The sequence below is a fragment of the Cygnus atratus genome, chromosome 7 (assembly GCF_013377495.2).
Source record: "Cygnus atratus isolate AKBS03 ecotype Queensland, Australia chromosome 7, CAtr_DNAZoo_HiC_assembly, whole genome shotgun sequence".
Lineage (NCBI taxonomy): Eukaryota > Metazoa > Chordata > Aves > Anseriformes > Anatidae > Cygnus > Cygnus atratus.
This window is the reverse complement of record NC_066368.1, coordinates 15,520,880-15,544,401: the sequence shown is the minus strand read 5'-3', so window position 1 is coordinate 15,544,401 and position 23,522 is coordinate 15,520,880. Positions and strand designations below refer to the sequence as shown.

The 23,522-nt window shown below is 35.7% G+C and overlaps 1 protein-coding gene across 4 annotated transcripts in view; it reads right to left on the bottom strand.

Moving 5' to 3' along the window:
• The window catches only part of ADGRA1 (adhesion G protein-coupled receptor A1), a 277,156-nt gene that overhangs the window by 177,690 nt on the left and 75,944 nt on the right, over positions 1-23,522 (bottom strand). For 3 of the 4 annotated variants that reach the window (XM_035545601.2, XM_035545609.2, XM_035545594.2), the window contains exon 3: positions 1,747-1,818. In XM_035545601.2, coding sequence (XP_035401494.1) covers positions 1,747-1,818 — 72 coding nt within the window. Of the gene's footprint in view, positions 1-1,746; positions 1,819-6,865; positions 6,921-23,522 lie in introns of all 4 variants that reach the window. The other variant, XM_035545619.2, reaches the window with a different exon arrangement.

Sequence of the window (23,522 nt, the reverse complement as noted above, 5' to 3'; positions counted from 1 at the left end):
TACTTTTCACGGAATCATTTATATTTTATACATGAAATAAGAGGATAAGAATGTAAAGTACAGTCATAAAGTAATGATTGTATTCAGCATTCAACAAGAGTTTACACTATTTATTGCTTTTGCTCAATTGTTTGCTACTCTACACAACAGAGTGCAGAGATTTTTTTATTTTACCATGAAACTATAGCGATTTGTATGAAATGCGACAATCTAGTAATGAATCAACTCATTGTCTCTCAGTTGCTCCCAGTGTTACTTGCTCATACCAGAAACAATGTTATGTTTTCGTTGTTGTTGTTTTGCTTTTTCTTTTTAGATTTAGCATGAGACATCGCAACATAGCCATTCCTTGTTTGCTGAAGAGAAATTTAATCTCACTTTTCACAAAGCCTAATGACTTCACCTTCTTGGACTTCGGTAGCTGACCTAAGGCTTCACCTGTGCAGTCTTCAAATGTGCAACCCAGGACTTGTACAGGTTTCACGATTTTCCCACCAGAGGTCAGGGTTGTGTTATTAGAGTATACGGCCAAAGCAATAATTAGAGCTCATTTTGATCACTTCATTTGTTGTTATCCCTATATACAGAGTGAACAAGAAAGTTTCAACTTTATATTTTTGATGGCATTAAAAAAAAAAAGCATATGCTGCTCTGACTTCATACGTATCGTGTCTTTGTAAGCAAACACTAAAACTCACTGCTAGGTGTGTGATCAGAGCTGGAAATCTTTTATTTACATCATGCAATTTGATAATTTAACCTCAGAGCAAAAAAGCAGAATGATCCATAAATTTGTTTTTCTGTAGATTTGCATTACTCCTCATTTAAATCTTAGCATTCCTCTAAAATAATATTTTCTCACAGGTCTCTTCACACATGAGACAGCATACATGATGGCTAGGCAGACCTCTGGCATGTACTGCCGGCCTTCTTAGGCATTTGGATGCAGTCACTTGGAAAATTATAAAGAAGAGGGTTCTTCTCACCTCTTCTTCAAGTTGAGAAAAATTACAGAGGGTCTTTAGCCCTTGTTAATTTAAAGGAAAAAGCCCCACCTCAAAGAGATGTAGTAACTTTGATAAGTTCTTACAAATATAGCTTAATAATCAAGCAGTACTTCTGAAAGCACTTTGACAAGATTTTCAGAGAGAGGAATTCAAGAATGATGGACAGGAGATAAATTACATAAGTCTCTTGCCTTAAAAAGCAAAAATAAATGAATAAATACTACTAATAAAAAATATCAAGCAAAGTCATTGTGAGAGATAAGATTGTAGACAAATTCTGAAACAAATAAAGTTTCCTTTCTAGGAACTTATTTTACAGAACTGGCCTGTGATAAAAATAAGTAAATCTTACATTATGAAAAAAAAACAAAAAACCATCATAGAAAAAAGTAATGTTTACACTTACACCACTTAGTTTTAGTTCTGATGAATGTCTAAAGTGATGTCTTGTCTGCTAAATCACGGTTTGTTTTAATTCTGCTAATTAGGTTTGTTTGTAGATGTACTCTTTAGGATACTTATTGAAGAGCAAACATTTAAATAGGGAAAAAAAGGGGAAAAAAGAAGGGAAAGAAAAAAAAAGCATGGTAAATGTAAAAAGTATACTCTGTAATTTTCTATTCTACAACCAGTGTCCTTATATTATTAATATGCTTGTTGGCATATTTGAGTTGCCCAAGGATAGAAATGTTGATACAAATGCAATTTTCAAAATAATTCAAATGGAATTAATACTTACAGGCGCTTCAGCTCTGAAAGTCCGTTGAAGGCCCCTGGCTCAATTGTGCTAATCAAATTATTCTTCAGATCCCTAGAAAGACAAAATAGGAGGAGCAATTAATTATCACTTTACCTACCGTATTACTGCTGTACATACTGAGTGAGAAATGTAATGCAGTTCTAACCTTTGTCTTTCATAAAAAACAAACAAACAAACAAAAAACTTGTAAATAATAACACCAAAAGCATTACATCATTTGCAGTTTATGAAAACATATTTTTCTAAGTAAGAAAGTAAAGATTAGGTGCTAAAAAAATGTTTTTAATTATTCTCCTATTTGTAATTTTCAAAACAAGCTTACCAGCCACTCTTGCCCAAGGAAAAAATGTTTTAATCAATGAGTGAATAAAATAGTCAGCAAAACAAGGGACTTTTAGTTTGCTTATTCATTGTGCTATGCACTTAGCACTTAATAAATTTCTCATTTCACCTAATGTAGGCAAAGCAGCTGGCACGTGAGACATAAACAGATAGGTTAAGTTTCTGTCCTGAAATACAAGCAATTTCTCATATTTGGCAGATAGGTGCTTCATTTTGTACTTGGTGACAATCCAGAGGATCAGTTGTTGTGCAGATAAAGAATATTTCACTGGCATTAGCAATCTCATCTGCTCTTGGCACAGTGCTTGGGGCCATGACACTGCTCTCAGTTCAGTCCCCCCAGAGATTTACTACTGAACTGTCTCAAGACTCTTCATGGTGTGAACTCTGAGGAAATGCCTTCAGTGCAATTAGATAAGCAGGCCTAGGAGATGAACGCTGTAAATTCTTGTAGAATCAGTGTTCATCTTCTGACAATTTACAATTCATAGGGAATGACTGGTGTGTAATAATATCAATATTGTTTCTCTGACTGGCCACTTCCAGCATATTACAGCACATACCAGCAACTGCTTGACTGCCAAAGGATGGATGTATCAGCAGCTGTGTGAGTCACCTTATTTATGACTATTTACTTTACTGCAAATAAAATGCACACTGGGTGAAATTGTAGTTCCACTAGGTGTGATTACACTCAATAGGGCAATATTTTATCACAAATATTTAGCTTACACTAAGATAAATTTTAATTTGAAAGTCCAATTAGTTCCTAATAATAAATATATAAATATATATTTTGTTTATCATTTTTGCAATTTTGAATACAGTTCAAAAACTTCTGCATCAGATCCATTTTGTTTTAGTGGTGATGCTGATGAGTGATATGTCCCTAGCGGAGATCTCAGACTCTTAAAGGTCAAGTTCAGCTTTCAGCTTGAATCATGTAACACTCAAACCCCTTAAGAAGGTGAAAAGACATTCAGATTACTCACATACAAGTTCTGTCTTGCCTATAAGAAATGCAGGGCTATCAAAAGCACAGCTCACAGAAACCGAGTATGTGCTGCACCTGATCTTGTGACATTACTAAAAAAAAAAAAAAAAAAAAAAAAAAAGAGAAAGGTAGGAAGGGAGCTAAATATTTAAAACTTAAATGGAACAATAAGTTGTGTTTTGAGTCTTTCTAAAACGTAAGTACTGCAGACCATACATGTTTACTTATTAACAGTGTCTGTGATTAAGTACTTAAAAAGAAGTAACAAGGATTCATAAAGCTATGAAACAATTTAGAAAGCTTTATAGCCATGCCTCTGCAAAACACAGTGGATGTTTCTTACTGTTTTTACCTTAGCTTGTTGTTTGATGTTTTGATTATCTTAGCTTGTTTGATATTCCAAAGTTCCTTTTATTTCAGTTGCTGTTTTTATTAATAAATCATTATTCATTATTTATGCAATGCCAATAAAATATGCTAATCTAAGCACTATTTACATGAGCCACAACAACACTGGATGCTAAGCCAGTAGAAAGCACAAAACCCAGAAGTGTTCCCTTTTCCCTGTTACTCCTGGGTCTGGGAAAAAGCCCATAAACTTTCCCAGACAGAAAAGATGGCACTTGGGAGGGGAAAGGAAAAGGAAAGCAGCTGTTCAGGGCACAGATAAATGTGCCAGAAAGGAGCAAAAGCTTGAAAAGGACCTTGATAGAGCTGCACACTCTTTGACAACTTTACACATAGGTCCAAGCTCTTTTCTTTCTCCTGGAAATCAGTAAGTACAACAAAGGCAACAGCACAGATGACAAGCCTAGTGCTTGCACTGGTTCTTATGGACAGTCTGGCAAAGAACACAACAACCCCACAGACAACAAAGAGGAAAGAGGGACCACAGCCATCCTCGTGTGGGTACTCTGCCCTACTCCCTAATCCAGGCAAAGCAGTTTTCTTGCTTGCTTTGTCTCTTCCTGCTGGATTTGGATGAAAACGACAGTTGCTGATCTAATCAGAAGTGAAATACAGTTGATGATATTTGTTATCACAAAAACACTCTAAACATTGAAGAAACTTTGGGTTTTGTTGTTGTTGTTTTAATGTTGTGGTCATTTTCATCTTGGCTCCCTGGTACCAGCAGCAGCTACTAGATTGTCTTTCTTCTGCTTTTATATGGTCTACAAATTGTGATCATTCCTTCAAACATCTAACTCAGAGTTTTCCATACCTGCTCCTAAACAAAAGGCTTGTACAAAACTTTTGCAGTCTCTTCTCCAGGGTCCAATCAGCTTGCAAAGACAAGTGTTTATTGATGTGACTGTATGTGAGTGTATTTTCCTTTGATGGTTTAGGATTATTCACTACGTGAGCCAAAACCTCTTTTTTTTTTTATTATTATAAACCTTCAAATATTCATACTAAATCATCTGGTCTACTCTCATTCTGTTCACACCAAACATCAGGGCTTAGTCTTCTCTAGGCAGCGCTACCGACAATATCCTCAAGAATGAAATGCAGACCCTTTTCCTTATGCAGTATGCTAAAGCAGGTCAGAGATGTCAAAGATATTTCTTTGGTTTGTAGAAAAGAGCCACATGGAAAAGAACGAAAGGACACTGTTCTCATTATCTGAACTTCTGTATTCTTGGAACTTAAAAGACAAACAAACCAAAATAAAACAAAAAATGACAAAAACAAACAGCCTGATACCATAGACCTTTTGGATCTGTGCTACTTTATTTCATGCTTCACACTGGGATCCATCTGAAAAACTACTTAGAGGCATAGTTCAGAGCAAATACACACATTTCAGGCAGGGGAAACTGACAATTTTAATCTTTACACCAATTACACACATTGTCCGTTAACTGCCAGCTCATCTAAATGCTTAGCAAGTTGTAATTAGATGGAGTGAATTAGATCTCTTATAGCCAACGCTGTCAACAACACACAACAAACAGAAAGGAATCAGTATGAGTGGCAGACTGTTGGCAGGTAAGTTTTAATGCCAGTCAAAACAACCACGTAGACAAAAGGTCTTCCATTTACTGAAATGTTCTATGTTCCAGTTTATGGAAACTCTGCTCTGTTTCTCCATAACTTGTAACCACATAGGAAAAAACAGCCTAATCTTAAACTATCTTCTACAGGAATAAAAATGTCACGTTTAATGTTAGTAAAAGCAAGACTATTTCAAGGAAAAGTGTTCATCAGTTGCACTGTCCCAAACAAGGACATCTGGCCTCTATATTTTGGAAATTACACTTAAATTACCTAGGTCATTCTAAAAAGAGGATATTATAAGATATCTCTAAGGATATTCTCAGAAAATTGTAGATGATTACAACTGTAGTACCCACAATCTTGGCACTTTCTTAGTAATTAGTATTATTCTATAATGTTTCCGTATACTTCTGGCCTAACAAAATAGGTGTTTCCTTCCTTGTCATCCTTGGAGGACTAAAATATGACTAAAATATATAAATAAAATGATCACAACTGTTACTTACTATACTTATTTCTACATTAGGAGAACCTCTTTTCTTTCCTCCCACTTGTATTTTTTACATAGTTAATTTTATTTAAATATTATAATTACCATCTCCTATTTTCTTATTTAGGAAAGAGTTTGTTGCATTGAAGCAATGAGTATCAACTTTCACTAAACTAAATAAAGCAACCAGGGTAAATTTGGTTGTATGTTTACATTTTTTCCCCAAGAGCTACTGCTGAGGTTTGGCAAAAGGTCATGATCCAAGGCATGCCAAGCAGCAGCCCAGCCTGGGCCACACACAGGCACACATGCATGTATACCATGCAAGTGATTTTACTGTCAACCAAAAGTAAAAGAAAAGAGAAAGAACCCCAGTATCATAACATTGAATCATCACAGTATGACCGAGTTAAAGCCGAAAAAGAAAGCATTTATAACTAACAGTTATGGTTTTGCATCATTTCTGATGGAGCGTTCTAACTTAAAAGTATCTATTCTGAATCTGAATGACGTGTTGTTAGTGGTGTGGCATGACCCAAAATCTAGTGGTGTGACCTGAAAATAAATCAAAACCAAGTGCCTTTTACAATTACAGATAGATGGAAGCTACTTGAAGTTAGCTATAGTAAAAACAACTGCAATATTTATATCAAGACTGCACAGCTGCAGAAAAAAATAAAATACTACAATATTGAAAAATATTCCCCCTAATCTTCTTAGTTGCTAGAGGTATTTGCTGTATGATACCCTGATCTCACCTAAGCTTGACTAGAAGAAGAACACAGAATGGACCTTGTTATCATTATTAAAAATCTCAATGGTTATAGTAAGTTAATAAAGGAAAGTTTCCTTTTCTCTTCAAGTCTGAACTTACAAGTATTATACTAACCATTAGGCCCTGTCTTCCTACATGTATGTAGATAATTTGTATGTATATGCAAATAATGCCCCCACAGGTAAAAGTACTGAGAATTCTTTTACTAAAAATATCATAAGTCTTTTACTACTACTACTATCACAAGCTGCTGGGAGTTTATCGTCTTACACGTTATCTTTGAACTGACTTGTACTTACTAATGACATTTAAGAGGAGTTACCTCGACAAAAGCAACTGACTTAAGGAGGGGAAATCTGTGTTTGAAATACTCACTTCCTGATGGCTTAGCTGACATGTAGATGAGACAAGAGGAAGAGGCTACTAATGGGGCTTTACAAGAACATTTCATAGCTACTCCTGGCCTCTCAGCTATTAGACATCTTCTGTAGCCAAATACCTGATTATCTAGATGTGTCCTTGAGATTCTTGATGCTTCAAGTTCACGGTATGCACTTGTACAACATAAAATATAGTGGGAAAAATATTAAAACATATTTAGTGCATTTGCAAAAGAAACATTTTTTTTCTTATATCGCATCCTGATAGGTTAGCCATTTTGTATCATAGTCTATGCCTTCAGACACTGCAAGCTCTTCCCCCAGCTTACAATATATATATATACTGTAGATATTTTCAATACATATTCATAACAAGAATGTTCAACTAATTCCAGTACTTGGTTCAAATTCCTGACATCGATACATCTTTCATAAAAAATTATAGGTTGTACCAAGAGGACATCTGTGTTTAGAAAGCTGTCATTATGGTGCTGCAAACTTTCCAAAAAAGCTCTGAGAAGAGCAATCAGTTGTTGAGCAGATGCCAAATACCAATGAAATATGACTGACTTTCCACATTTTGCATACTACTATGAAACAACAACAACAGCAAAAATATAAGGTCACATCTTCCACTTCTTTATCATGCTAAATACTCCAGCTAAATTAAATGGTACTTTTGCCCAAGAAATGAATGCAGACTCAGGACAGTTAAAAGAGATTCTCTTTTAAAACATCATTATGATCATGGTGGTGGGAAAGAGGCACAGCCAATGATGAAAGACCGCATTTAGCACATATCCTCCAGTCACAGTAGTGACACTGACAGCCTGGATATCATCAAAAATTATTTTCATTTCCATTGTTGGCAACTGCATTGCTGGTATTACACTGTAGACCAAGAAACAGGCAGGTATCACCATCAAAAACTAAAGCACACAGTGCTCCTACAAAAGTCCAGAGCTCTTGTTTTGTTTGCTGTTTTGTTTTTTTTTATGAAGATAGTGGATTTTAATCTACTTTCCAGAATCTGAAAAAAATATGGTTGTGTTGCAGTTAAGTTTCAAGATACAAGGATTTATTTCTTTTTTTAATATTATTTCTACAAGATAATGAACATAAACATGCACAGGAATATGGACAATAGTTGTGCCTTCGCAGACACAGAGGCTATAAGTATTTTGTTTGTTTAGCAAGGTAATACCTTCCTTGATGATGTATTCTCCTTTAATTTTCTTTTTTAATCCAAGCCATTACTGGTTGGATTACCTAAAACAATACTCCCTAAGGAATGGACAAAAAAAAAAAATGCTGGCTGCTCAAGGTACTAGTGAATTACTGGAAATTTCCAACCAGTCACTTGGGATGGCAACAATGACATATAGAGCAACTGAACAGTCATCACTTTTTTTTTTTTTTGATTTAAGGATGATGACTCATTCACATCAAATGTGCTGTGGTAATTTGGCATTTACTCATTATTTAGGAACAAGCCTAAAAATGTTAAACAAAATGTCAATAATGGCAGCTGAAACAAAGCAGAGATATAAACTTTACAGCAGTTTGCTCACTCAAAGTGGCCCACAATGTTATTATGTATTTCATTTTAGTAACCATAGAGCAAGAATATGAAGCTGAGAGCATTCAAACCAAGGGAGCAGTATGTCAAAGACAGAAAACTAAGTAAAAGGCATAGTAAAGCAGGATAGATTGTCAGTGTAAATTTTTTGTTTATATATTTTTCTATACATAGATATTCGAAAACTACATTTTAAAGGATTAATTTATCCAGTATAAACCCTAGTTTCATTCTAAATATATCAGAATCTGGGACGAGGATGCAAAGACTTTTGTCAAGTACCTTTAGTTTAGTATTTTGTTACTGATAATTCAAAATGAAATGCAGTTTCTAACAAAGAAAAATCATTTAAGTTTTTCTGGATTGTTTTCCCCCATCTGTTTTCAAGCAGAGCAAATTCAGCTCAATATTCAAATTCCCAACATATACAACTGTTCGTATATATTTTTCCTTTTCCTTGAAAACACCACAAGAACCAGAGGTATGTGGACTGTGGACCAGTTCCACGGGACTAAAGCCAGACTGGAAGGTCAGAAGCAACAGATGCCAAGGGAAGTAGGCAAAAAAAGTGAGTTCGGTCTCCACCGTGTTACAGGCAGTTCTGTGGGACCAGCAGAAAATCCCTGTGTGAGTGCTGACAATTATACCCTGTCGTGCAATGAGAGATTCGGCATGACATTGATTACAATAGCAAAGCTTGTGCCTGTTCATAACTACATCCCTGGGACAATTTTTAAAAGTTTTGTCAGCATCTGGTGTAGCACTGCTTTCAGCAGGCTTCTCCGCCTCTCCACCACACTGTCCCCTCCCGTACTTGCTTGCCAGAGCCAGGGCAGGAGAAGCCCAGCGGGCTGCAGGGCTCAGCCAGCTCTGTGGAGATGTGAAGAGCACAGAAACCTTTGGTGGCTGAAAAGAGCCAGAGGCTTCCTTAATTTCCCACACCCACTGGGACTCTTCTGTCTGTTCATGCCTAGAAGGCAGTTCAGTGTCGGCTAGGTTTCTTGACATGTGCTCCACTCCCTTACCAAAAAAAAAAAAAAAAAAAAAAAACAAAAAAAAAAAACAGTAACTATTGGCAGAGGGAGAGAAGAAAAAAAATCATTTCTGAGCAGAATACCAACCTGTGAGAAAAGTGTTTGCTAAGAATGCAAATAAGTGGGGAAAAGTATTCTCAACAGTTTTTCCTTTTTTTCTTTCTTTAAATGAACTGCATAGACCAAATGCAATGTAAAACAGATATTGAGAAAGTGAATGAAAAGGTAAAAAGTACTTTCTGCTGGGACAGGTTTAAACTCTAGTGGAGGAATTGTTATTTCATGTTCTAAGGCTGCATTTATTTGCAAATTTCCAGCAGTGTGTATTCAATGTTCTCAGGTCAAATTTCAAACTGTGGACTCACTGCTTAACAGCACAATTGCACTTTTAAAAATTAAATATTGGAAAATTATTCAGTATTTTCAGAAGTGCATCTGAATTCATTTTATATAGGAATATGTGCATTTTTATTCTGATAATTTAGTATAATGAAAATGTGTTTTGGAAGCTAAGGGAACAATAAAATATACGAACAATTTTATCATGGAGGAATTTTGTTTTTGTTTTGTTTTTAAAGGAAACTTTTGATTCTCTCTTTCTGTTCCTGAATCAATATAGACTTGAAAGAACATAAGCAATTCTTCACTGAATTTCAATTTGAACTTCAGAGACATATTTTCTTCCATGGCTTAAAATAAGTAAAGGAAATACAAGTACCTGCAGATGACCTGTGTATCAGCTTAGAGTAATATTGAGCCAAAAATACTACTCATATAGTTACTATTCATGTAAATCAATAAAATAAAGAGCATCTTTCCTACGATGCTTTTTTATTGTAATGACCTCATAACACAGAAATAGAAAACTTCAGAAAATAAGGTGATTCAATTATAAAATGTCAAGAAGAGACTCCATCTTTCCGCCTGCTTACTATTCATGTGTAATGTAATCGCATTAGTAGAGTAAGAATTTAAATGAAAATATCACAGAGAACATAGTCACTGTTTACGTATACAATCTTGGAGGAGCTGTGAGAACTCTGCAATAGGCACCTCCAGGAACGAGCATGCCTAAAACAGTTATTCCTATTTACTGGGGCAATCCCTCTACTGGGGCAATGCCCAGACACATCGCACCTAGATCAGGGAGCCTTTTCCAGAAAAGGCAAGCAAACAGACAAACAAAGAAAAACATTCAAACAAAATGACCAATTCAGCTATTGTTAGAAGGAACATGACTTACAGAGAAATCCTGAAAATTTACAACTGTTCAATAGTAAAATAAGACTTCGTTTAATGCATAATATAGGAGAACTGTCTACAAGCAGTTTAGCTCTGAGGAACTAAATCTTGGTGAAAGACTAGTCTAGGAATCCTTCTCCAGAAGCCTCTGTTGTTATAAAAGCCATAAACTGTGGCTTTGGTAAAAATTAAGAGAAATTTATAGAAATTAAAAAACAACCACGTGTGCCAATAAGAAGGCATGAAGAATTGTCTTCTCCTACAGAAACAAGGGTTAATGATTATCCTGTTCAACTACTCTGAAGAAAAAAGGAGGACACAGGAAAGGAAGCAAGAAAAATGGATAGGGAGACATAGAATATTGTTGGTGATAATTACTGTTGAATGATGATATATGTTTGCTCAGCTAGATGTCAATTCCTTTTTGCCATCCTTCTCACTGCATACAATAATAAAACTTCTTTTCCTAGCATGATATTTTATACCATCCTCCATGGCATCTCTTCTCCTACATGCTTCTCATCACCTCTTTCCCAGCCCCTCAGAGACAATGCTTCGTTTCCACAGTCTTCCTGCACTGGGTCAGGGGCCCCACTATTCTGTCCCACAAATAGTTAATTTTATTTGTTCAAACTTAGTCCAGGCATGAGGGGGGCAGAAAACCTGACAGGTGCTCTGGGAAGCCACAATCAGATTTCTCTGCTCTCTGCCTAGCCAGCTGTGCCATGCCGATTTCCTAACAGGTTATTTTGTTTTCAGTTAGTTGTGGAAGTGGATTAAGGATTGCATTTCAAAATGTAGCACATACGCTATACTGAGAACAAAAACATATTTCTTAATCAGCAGCAGACATCTCACATTAAAGCCCAGAATCATGCCTTTATGTGATAAATCCTACAACTATTTCCCTACAAAGAAACAAACACAGTTAATGTGTTTCAGTGCTGCTAGTGCTGTAAGTTTTCAGGAAGAAACTTTGGTGGCAGCAAAGGTGCTTTATGGTGGCTATTTTAACACATGTATCTATAAATCTGTGCTTGAGACATCTTCTTTAAGGATGACAGCATCTGACACAAATCATGTGTTAACTTAATGACAACACTATAGAAAACGTCAGATGAGTATATCATACAGCTGAGATGGCTGACTGCACATCAGGCTAACTGGACTATTTGTGGTCCTAATGGGAAACAGGAGCCTAGATACTCATAAATTCAATTAAGTGAACTCCTGAAATACACCTAAACTTTAGTTGTTACATAAACTAAAACCAAAAAAAAAACAACAAAAAACACCACAGCGAACATACAATCCATAATTTAAACAGCTCTATGAACTAACTTAATAAGTTAGTTTACTTTATGTTCCTGTCATTTCTGACTACTAACACTGAATTTTATATAGATCATGTCATGTAATTTTTCTGTTGTGCAATGCCCTTATAAATCTATTCATGACTGTGTTATAGCACATATATTCTTAGTATACAATACAAGATTGTATACAAATACAGTTTGTTCAACTTTACAAGCAATAAATTATTATTTACACATTATTGAAATGATGACATAAGAGTAATTACCCAGGCAAAACTCCCCCAAAACACTGGCGTTTTTATACTCCCACATTTTCAGAGGTACATAAAAAGAGTTTTTCATAATAATAACTGTTCCATCTAAGAAACATATCTAAATTATTGCTACCCTAGAATAGTAGCAATATTATTGTAGTATTATTGTCTAATAGAGTTACAGCTGAACTAGTATGGTATTTAATTGTACAGGTGCCTAGCACAGACTTACCACCTGGGAAGGATTCTTTTCATTCTTGACATCAGAAGTTATGTGAAAATGATGACCTTTTTGTTCATACCTATGGTTGTCTAACACAACTCTCTCAGTCTTTCTCAACAATTCACTCACTTTTAATCAGTGGTGATTTTCCTAAATTTATTTCCCTTTGTTTACACTGCTATCCATTGAATTTCAATCAGAAGTTCCTGGGTTTTGTCTTGTTCTGCACATTTTGTCTTCATGCAACAACTGTAATCATTGTGAAGATATTTTTTTCAATCAAAATATTTCCTTTTGTATTATATATAATAAAAATATAAATCTTCAATTCGTTCCACCCACTTTGAAACATTTTATATTTTACACTTGAAAAGATACACACAGTATGTTCAGCCTTTTTAAAAAGTACTGAGTCCAGTACTGATTCACAAAAGAAATCACAGGACTAGACTATGACCTAAATGATTTTTAATCAAAAATTTAAAGAGTTTCATAATATTTTTATGAAGTAGAATAAATGATCGAATTGTGGATTATGACCATCACTTGCAAATATCATTCTAACTAAACAGAAACAGAATAATCGAGATCTTTTCTGTAGTCCTGCTATGAGCTGTTTAGATACGAGGATAATTAATGTAATATAAACAAGACATTTTTGCCTTTATATAGTCATTTATATGAGAGACATAAGAAGCATGAAGATAACAGTTGCACCAGTAAACTATATTGGTATGGTGAACTCTGCCAAGTATTTAAATTACATACTACATACAATTTTCAATGATTATTTAAGTACTGATGAAGTAATTTTAAACCATATATTCAAAGTATCTCCTGCATCTCTTCATGAAGAGAAGCTTTCACAGATGAGGCTTTCCTAATTTGGACTATGAGTATTTTTTCAAAGTCACAAACAGTGTAACTAGCAGAAAAACATTCATCTGTGGATAACTTAGAAAGCACTGTGATGATTATTATTTTATGTCGATTTAATTACAAAATTATATCCTTTATTGAAAAAATATTTACAGTTTAGTATGCAATCTGCATTCCTGTACTGGATGTCTGCAAAAGCACCTCTCCTCAGTGACTACTTCTCTTATCAAAAAACAAAACCTGACCCTGCTGTGTCTCTCTTCATACTGAAAAACTTTACAATATTTCTTCCTTTAGGAGAGATTTATTAAAGGAAAAACAATGCCATTTCAAAGTACCATTTCCTTTTTTAACTTGCCATTTTTCCAAGCTACCTCATACCTTCTCAGCTGAAACCCTACCAACAACTCTGTCGTTCATGCTGATGAAGTAATTTTATGTAATTGTTAACTGAAGCTCATTCTGTTTGTGAAATAGCAGAATCTGATCTTTTTTATAAGAGATGAATCTCTGTAGTAGATGTTCTAACATGAAACTGGTTTATCAGGGAGCAAATCATTATTTGTGTCCCCAAAGTTTGATACCAAATTTCCAATTCATTTTTTTTTTTCCTGAGAACTCTAACTTTACAAAGGCCTGAGAGTAACTCAGCTCAACAGATTAGCAACAGCTGCCAGAGAACTCAGTAAATATTGCATATGTTGCTCTTTGGAGGCTTGATTCTTCTTTTTGTAGGTTATTTTCACTTAGCCAATACTAGGACAAATCTGTTATATTTTTACCAGCAGTATTAGTAAAGAATTCAGGGACACAGCCAGTCAAGTCATGTAAAACACTCACAAACTGCAGTACAAACATTACTGAAAAAAGAAGCAGAACCTGATAATTCTATCTTCCATCGATTGTCTTGAACGGCTGAAATCATGCTGAACACTTTCAAATACTCAAAGCGTATCAAACTCAGAAAGAGTAATATACACTGGCCACCAGAAGCATGACAGTAAAAGTACTGGCCCAGGTCCAAAAAAGCACTTAGGCCATCTGAAGCCAAACTGCAGTGGAATATAGGTACTAAGTCCCATAGAGCAGCTCACATCCCCCTTTTCACCTCCCATGTGTCTGCATGGCTGCTACAGATACCTTAGAGTTCACTTTTCAACTTCCCCATGCGCAGAGATGGAGTTGGTCTCATAGAAAAGCTTTTTTAGGATTTGCAGTTGGGACATGCCCACACTAAGGATCTCCACAGGGCCAGCCAGGTTAATGGGATGTACTCAGCATGGCCACAGACACAAAACACAGCACAGCATCCCAGAGCACTACAAAATGATGAGGTGGTGTTGCTATCCATCTTTTCTACAACAACCTAGTGATTAGAGCTCAGGAAATGGAAGACATCGTTTCAGTGCAGTCCTTGCCCAAAAGGGAGGCATAGCTACATTTAAGATGCACAGGAGATGAAGAAGCAGAGGAAAGCCTCTGTTCCCCAGAACAGTATATCTGTGTATTATCAAACTAATGTTTATAACAAAACCCATTTTCTCCTTGTTGATAAAATACCCTTGGCACTTGACTACTTCTGTTCCCTTCTTCTTGGTCCCATAAATTTTAAACACTCGACTACATATTGGCACAACTCCACTTCAGCCAGACCCACACCCCAGTTAAAGCCTTTCTCTCAGAGGTAGCAAATGCATGCTGCTCTCAGCTGAGCATGAGGCTTTCTCTTCCCAAGCAGCTACTCTAGCCAGCAGGCTGGTAAAGAGCACAAGTGTCCTTTACTTTCTCTTATGATCAGGTTTCAAAAGAAAATATTGAGTCAGTTATGCATATAAAAAGGAGCAACTTCAGAAGTATTCGGCTGCAAATCCCAGTTCCACAAAGGCTTCATTAGAAGCCTGAGTTATTAGGGTTACACAGGAAAAAATTAACGTCAGGCCTCAGTATTTTTGTAAGATACTGAGTGCCTTTTTAGCCCCTTTGCATGATAGCAAGATGGATGCTCATTTTTAGACACCTAATTATCCCCATTCGCTGCACAAAGAGCTTAGGTCTCCAAAGAATAGATGAAAATTACACTTCAAAAGCTAGATATCGGCGCTCTATGCACAGTAGTGCTGAGAGCCGCTAACTCCACTATACCTTGCTGCTGATGGGAGCTTTAGTGACTTCCTCAGCTACCAAGCTGCTAAATTTCCCTGTCTAAGGGTTGTATGTATTATTTACTACCAATTTGGCTGCGATTCAGCTTGTTTTTAGCTGTTTTCAGATGGCTTCAAAATAGGCCAGGACTAGAACCAACTTCCTCTTCAAACCAGTAAGCAAAAACCAAACAAGACAGTAGTAGCAAACCAGAGCTGAGAGCATAATTAATGTGACACATGCTCACTTCCAACACGTAGAGCTAAGGTATGTGCTTGGGACTGCAGCTCAAATGTCTAGGAAATAATGGCACAGTGAAATATCCCTAAGAAATGCTGCAGGCAAAACTTTGAAAACAAATCATTCTTCTAAATTTCAAAAAAGATATGCGGCATAAAGCTAAATATGATTTTGTATTTCCTTTCCCAGTTAGAGTATTTTAAAAATAATTAATTCTGGAGAACAGTGTCTTCCTGTGGAACAATAAGCACTATGCATATATTCCATCCTCATCCCTTCCCCTCTGCTGATAAGTGGTGGGAAAGGGCAACTCAGAAAATATGTCATCCCCTATCTGTCTCCCACTGAGCACACACTAACCCAATTCTCCAAAATCTCATCACAGTGTTGTAGCTCATTAAATTCAGCTGAAGGATGAGAACTGAGCTGCACAACTAAATGTGCACAGTTTGTGTTTACCAGCAAGAACACTGTATGCAGTGTTGCTTACAACATACCCCATAATACGGAAGCATTCTTGTTGGCAGCTTTGACAATTTATCTATTCATATCAAAGTGAAACAGAGGCTGCTTTAAAACTGTTGCTCCTTGTCCTAATGGGAAAAGAAGAATATTAAAAACTGTCACAGTGAAATCTCTGTTACCATCAAAAGGTCATTGATTCAAGAGACAAACAACCTAGTGTTAATGATTTAACAAAACATTTTTCACAAAGATTACATGCTCATCCATCAATATATATTTTTCACATCAAGAAAATAAAGATCATTTCCTTCTAAAATGCAATTATGAAGAACTACGTGCAAATCAAATACAATACTTCAGTAATTATGTGTTTACCTAAAGAAATGAACTATAAACACAATTAAATATAAGAAAAGTTTGCTATTGCTTGGAAGTTAGACTCATTAACTAGAGAACTGTCCTAAAAAGAAAACAAAATTGTAGTGGAGCTTGTTCAACAGACACTTCATTTGAATAGAACTGTATGCAGGCAAACATTCAGGCCTGACTTTTTTCACTTCTTTTCCTCTTTTTTTAAGCACATATGTCCATGAGGAAGGAAAACTAAGAGGTTGATCCTGACTTGATGAAAGTAAGTGGAGAAAGACCTTCCTGACAAGCAGTATATAAACTGAAATGAATATCAGACGTTATTCCAACTATTTTAAATTTAAGAGAAATGAAACTACCATAGTAAGCAAAATAGTTTTGTTTGTGTTTTTGTTTTGTTTTTTAAAAAAGCTATAATGGGAATGTTCTTACACAGACTTCAAAAATACCTCAGTCAAAATCTAAAAGTTAAAATCCAGCAACACTCATCATCATCAAATGTATGTTTTACTTGCAACTATATATATACTTTTCCATAATTACAACAACACACTTGTTTATAAAAAAAATACTGCTATTAAAAAAATGTGCCAAAAATGTTGACAGGTGAGGCGGGTTTGTTTGTTTGTTCTGTCTGTTTTTCATAATTGAGGTTTCACTCTCATTTTGAGTAGAAGTACATATAAATAGTCATACTAACTTTGAGTTTGTATAATGTATGGGTGACTGATCCAAAACAACATCATATAGGAGGTATAAATTTAAAATAATTCCCTGACATACTACCTACACATGTAGCGTGCAAAGTTATGTAATTCAAGAAAGGTAATTTCCGTAAACCAGTAGATTCTGAACAGGGCATGAATTTCAGTAGAGGATTTAAACTCTGTCTCTTGGCAAGATACTAAAAACAATCTATTTTGACCTGTGATTTATTTTCCACTTTTGTAATTCAATTGCATCTTCAGTGTGTGAGTTCTTTTCAGGAGGTATAATACTGCAATTCATCTAGAACTGCAACATTTTGTCAACATTTAGATTAAGTTGTTACTCTTGATTTACTAACCAGTTGGGGTAGTACTAGTCTTTTACAAGTTAACCATCCAAAATCACAGGGCTAGACACGAGTAATGAAAACATTCTACTATATTGATAAATCTGTCCCTTTACATGTAAATAAAATACAGAAGATGATATCCAGAACAACTTCAGCATTTGTATTGATAAGATTTAAACTGGAAGTATTCTTGTACTTTGTTTACTTTTGGCTCAAGGACTAGTTTCCAGGAACAAGAACAACAAAAATATTTTATATTTATCTCACAGAAGTCTCCACAGAAGGTCCCAGTCAAGGCAGGAGATCTTTTGTGCTTTGCAAACACTTTTTTTTTTTTTTCTCATGTTCTGGGTATATATGTATATATACATATATATATACATAAGGATATATATATAAAATGACTGGATATAAGATCACCCATATATAATCATTTGCAGGATCAGCTCACTGACCTCTGAGAGACCACAATGAAGTCAAAGAAATTCTTGTCATATAACTATTTGAAATACACCAGAAATACAAAGTAGCAGCTGAAAGAAAACTTAAATAGAACAAGATTTAAAGAATCAAAAACTACTCAGATTGCTCTTGAAGAAGGAGTGTTCATTTTAAACTAATTCTGTAAACAGTGAGCATTTGGCTGGAAACAGACTCTTCATGATACTGACTCTACAAAAAATTTCCTTCCCAATCTGCTTATACTTTCTTAGGTAATGTATTTATGACACCAGTACTTAAGGATCTGTACAAGATTTATAGCCTATCACATCATGAACTCTTGCCAGCAAAGTCTTAATTACTTTCAGAGAAAACGAGGAATGTGATGATCATGTTTATTGTTATAACCTTCTTTCCTTTGAAAGAATCAAACATGGCATAAATGATTCACTGGGAAGACAAAACATTCATAAAAGCTCTACAAGACAGTAATTATTGGAGGAAGTATCAGAAATTTGCAGCTTTCCCAGTAGCAGAAAGCCTGTCCCCCCCCCTTTTTTTGGGGGGGGGGGGAGGGGAACACAACACCACCCTGGCATAGACCAGCATTTCTGGCATTTATAAATGTCTGCAGTGTCACCCAGAAAACAGACATCTACTGTATAGTGTATTAAGATTCTTAGTCCAGCTCAGCTGGTCCATTTTTTCTAAACTCTAAAATCCATTTCCAAAAATACAAAGCATTTTTAATGGATTTCAATGGCCTCTTTCTTCTTTTACATAAAATCACTCAGAAGAAGGATGTTTTCTTAAAAACAATCTGCTATCCAGGTCCACCCTCCCAGGCATGTCCCTTGGAGCCATTCCCAATCTATCCCCAAAGCACCAGCGTTTCAGCAACTGGAATGACAACTTTTTTTTTAATTGTTTGAGATCCTGCAGGCTTCTATCTGAGAACAAAGCGTGCACATAAAGCACATTCTATGGCCATGATTCAAGTCCTTTTGAAAATAAATTATATATTGAAACAATGCTATGTTATATAAAGCAGTCTATCTGACAGTAGATGCTCAGCATTACAGCAAATCATAGCCAAGTTCATTTCCCACCCATATATTTGGACATACAAGATGTGCAATAAAATTTACATAAAGTAACTTTTTCATTATGTGAAAGCTAAAGCATTTGATGGAATTATGAAGAGACTTGACTATGAAGAAGAAAAAGATGAAGCCTGTTTAGTAATGGACAAATAAAATAATGGATCCAACATAAAAGTCTATTTGATAGTTGGTAGTGATACATTTTAATACTACAAGAACAAGGGAGTATCTAATGAAGTTCAAAAGCAATGCATTTAAAGCTGTCAAAGGAAGTACTTTAACACAATATGTAATTAACCTCTACAGTCTCATTACTGAAACGTATCATTGAGGTCAAGAGCTTAGAAGGAATCACAAAAAAGAGTTAGGAATTACATGCCTAATGAGGACATTCACATACACATCAGACAGGTTTTCTCAGGACACAGTATAAAACAAGGAAGTTTCTTTTATGGAATAGTTATTCTTTATCAAATCTTCCAGAAAGGAAATTAATTTTAGGATACATCTGAGCCAAAATCCTCACTCAACAACATGGGTAATGGAGGCACCAACTTTAGTGAAATAGGATGCTCATCCCTGGCATTGGCAAGGGACAAAATATTGGAAAAATTACATAAAAATTCTGATTTAGGGCATGATGACTTGAATTCTTCTAATTAAACCAGTAAAAGCCATAATGTAAATGCATTCAGAGCAATTTAAAACTGCTTAACTATACGCAACTCTGTTAGTAAATTGTTTAAATTTGCTTAGCCTACTTCTGTAATCTCTAAATGAAGTTGTTTGTATATTTATTAAGACACAGCATTTCTTCCCACCTAGCCCTTCACTACCAGCACTAAGGTACACCACTTCTCTCATTAATCCCTTATTAATATTTATATTATCGATCTATTAATTTTAATATATATTTTTTTTAACATGCCAAATGGCTCAGTGGCTCAGATACAATGTAAACTTGATGATAATTGATTTTGTAATTTAAAGCAAGGGCTTGGGATGTTGTTTTTTTGTTTTTTTGTGGTGTTTTTTTTTTTTTTTTTTTTTTTTTTCCCCCCCTCAGAGTTAGAATGCATTTCCCAGGCAATATAGAGAACATGACATTTATTAAATTAGGTCTTGGGCTTTCAGAAGACTTTACAAAAGGTTATGTTTGTAATCTTCCATGTTTATTTTACTATGAAACCAACACATCCAGCAATAAGTCAGATTTATTGTGAAAATAAACACATTAAGACCTTATAAATAGTTGTTAGAAAAGTTCCGTATGGTCTGCCAAAAGCCCCAAATGATTGGTTCATGAACTTTTCCTTTGTATGCTCTAATGGCTTGAAAAAATTGTTTATTTTTGACTGGTTATGAATAGATGAGGATTATATTTCATCTACAGTCTCCATTAAAGTATCAGAATTTAGAAAACTTCCAAACTTAAGAAACTCACATTAAAAAAAAATAAACTGTTGACAGCAGATATACATAATGGCATGGTGAAATGGAGTGTTATTCTAAAGCTGCATTTACAAAATGAGTTTCTCAATTTACCTGATTACATCCCCTAAAAAGAAAAAAAATAAATCAGCGCTCAAAGATATTGCAAGACTTTAATGGTTTATCTAAATCCCTATAGCAACTGCTGTAGTGTGAGTTACTGAACAGAACTGTACCTCAGTGATTGAGAAGAATTTTACATTGCCTTCTACTTGCAGAATGTATGCTTCAACAGTTAGAGTAGGAGCCTTCTGGTGAGAGGCTGGCTGCACACCTAGCTGCTCATGATCCTTGCATCCATTGGTATGCAAGACTCTCCCAGACTGGCTCCCTAGGAGCAACAACACTCGCCTGTATCAGGGACAATTTCCAAATCACTCATGTCATGAGTTCTCTCCAGCACACAGTCTTCATACAGAGACCAGAACACTACCTCCTGGAAATGGGATGGAAAAACATCCTCAGTGATGTCTCTTCCTCAACGATGCAGAAAGACTAATGCCCTAATCATCAAACGTTGAAAGAATATCTAAAAAAATGATGTTTCAGTGTTTCTGGGAGCACAAAACCAGCTGTCGCTATCGTAACAAAAAGCGTACCTGGGTAGATCCTGTATAAAAGAAAGGTTTCAGGGCAGTGCTAAGTTCATTCAAAACTAGAAAAATCAGTCTTGCAATTTTTTTTGAAGTTTTTTCTTCAAAAAAAGAGAGGAGGAACAGCTAAGAGGCCAGCATGCAGGACATGCCTTGTGACAGAAAAGGGCCACTGCTTCCAATGTGGGGCAAACACTTGAGTCTGGCACTTCCCTGATTTTAGACAAATACCTCGTTGGTTTTAATTGTCAAAATTGTTCTTCTTTGTATTTATAACTAAATGCTTTCTGCATTGGACTGGTTCAACAGAAACCATCATCAAGCAGCAGGGAGCCCCAGCAATCCCCTGCAGTTCCAGCCACCCCTTCCCTCTCAAACCTTTGTCCCTCCCACTGCAAGTGCCATCAATGTATTTATACAAAAAAAAAATCAAATAATTTAATTTTATAAAATTTAAATTATATAAAAATTATAAATTATGAATGATAAAAAATAAAATATAAAATTAAAAATAATTTTTTAAAAAGTCAGCTTTGAATGAGAAAATACCTCCCCCCAGAGGTTTGAAAACACATGGACTCAAATGTCACCTGATATCCATCAAAAATTAGATGACATTCCAAATATTAGAAAAAAAACAACAAACCATGCAACATAATTCCTCTCTTAAGTGAGCAGAATGACCTCCTCTTAAGGTTTGGTGTTCAGCTCCTCCCCCCATTTAGTTACTTTTATGTGCTACAGCAGATGTACCACATTTTGTATTAGTTTCTGCTTGAATGAATAATGGAGACATGTGCACTTGTATAAACAAGGAAAGGTATTTAATGAACATATTGTACATGCTAAAGAGGCTGCTTTCTGCTAGAAAAGTGTAGAATGCATTCTTCCAAGTACATGAAAATCCCATATTAATCATGCATGAGTTTTCTATGAACTGGGCCAAGAATAAACTGTCAACTGCATTTAAAACACTGAAACAAACCTGATAATTGCTTATTTCAGCGTTAATTTAAAAAAAAAAAGGAAAAAAATCCAACCCTATACAGAAAACAGAAGATGTCTAAAACGATGGTATTATTCTTATATAGTTTTTCATTAGAGATCATTTGTTTGTATTTCTATTTTGAAAAATCAATCCTGCTAGTCCCAGATGAACGTGCTCCTCTAGAACTGCAATTTGTTTCATTGTATTTTCATTCATTTTCATTCTCTTCATGAGCAACAGTGACATTTGCAAAACCAAAAGAGGACAGAGTAGTTGGAACCTCATATTTACAGAGTATTTATAGCACTTGGCACATTGGTCACAGTTTTCTGAAAGATATTATTAGATTTGTCAGTGAGCGTCTTGCTGCTTTTTCAGGACTCTGTGGATTTTTATCTACGAAGGCAAGTGCTGAGGCTTTAAATGTCTGGCTGCACTCAGAGCCTCAAGTGAAGCACTTTGGGCTCCTATGCAATAGGAGTACAACAAGAACTACTAGACAGGATGAAAATAAAAGTCCATCCAGCCGAGTCCTGCATCCAGCTGTGGCCAGCAGTGGACATAGTGCATGCTTACGAGGAACAGATACCTAGGGATGCCTCCCTTGTGTACTCTCCCAGCTCTGAGCTGGATGCACCACATCTATTTCATCATCAGTTAGTCATCCAGAGGTGACATGCCCTGATACCAAGATTACACAGAAAGCATGCTGACACGAAGCAGAGTAAGCAGAGTTGGTGGATGCAATGGGAGGTTGCTATGACTTTTCCCACACTTACTGGGAGTCTGAAGCATGACAGCAAGCACAGTAGGTGAAAGCAACACTGTCCCACTGAAATGATCACCAACACATCAGACCTCATGTAAAAAAAAAAAAAAAAATGAAAAAAAAAAACCTGCAAAAAACTTCTCCAGCCCTTGAGCACCAGGTTCCTACAAAAGAGGGGCTGTACTAATTTTGAAGAAGGCATTTTTTGCAATCTGCTGGTATGGGCTACCAAAACCAATGACATAAATTTGGACCCGGCTAACAAACAGCGGGTGTTGTGTTGACAGCTATTTGGGTGACAACGACTTCTGGATTACAATCATAGTGAAAGGCAAGGAAAACCTGGAATTCACAGCTGGCTCTCCCAATCTGTGTGACATTCTTCCCATCTCTGCTCCTACACAGTGCAAATACTTTGGTTAAACAGAAATGATACCACTCATTCCATTGCATAAACTCCCCCCACTCTAGTCTGTGGGGAAGGTACTTTCTCCATTCACAGCCTGTAATGTGCAGCTTTTCTCAAAGGAAAGACAGGAATAGTGATGCTCTTTCCATCGTAGCTTAGGGAACCCACATCTTATTTCCAAT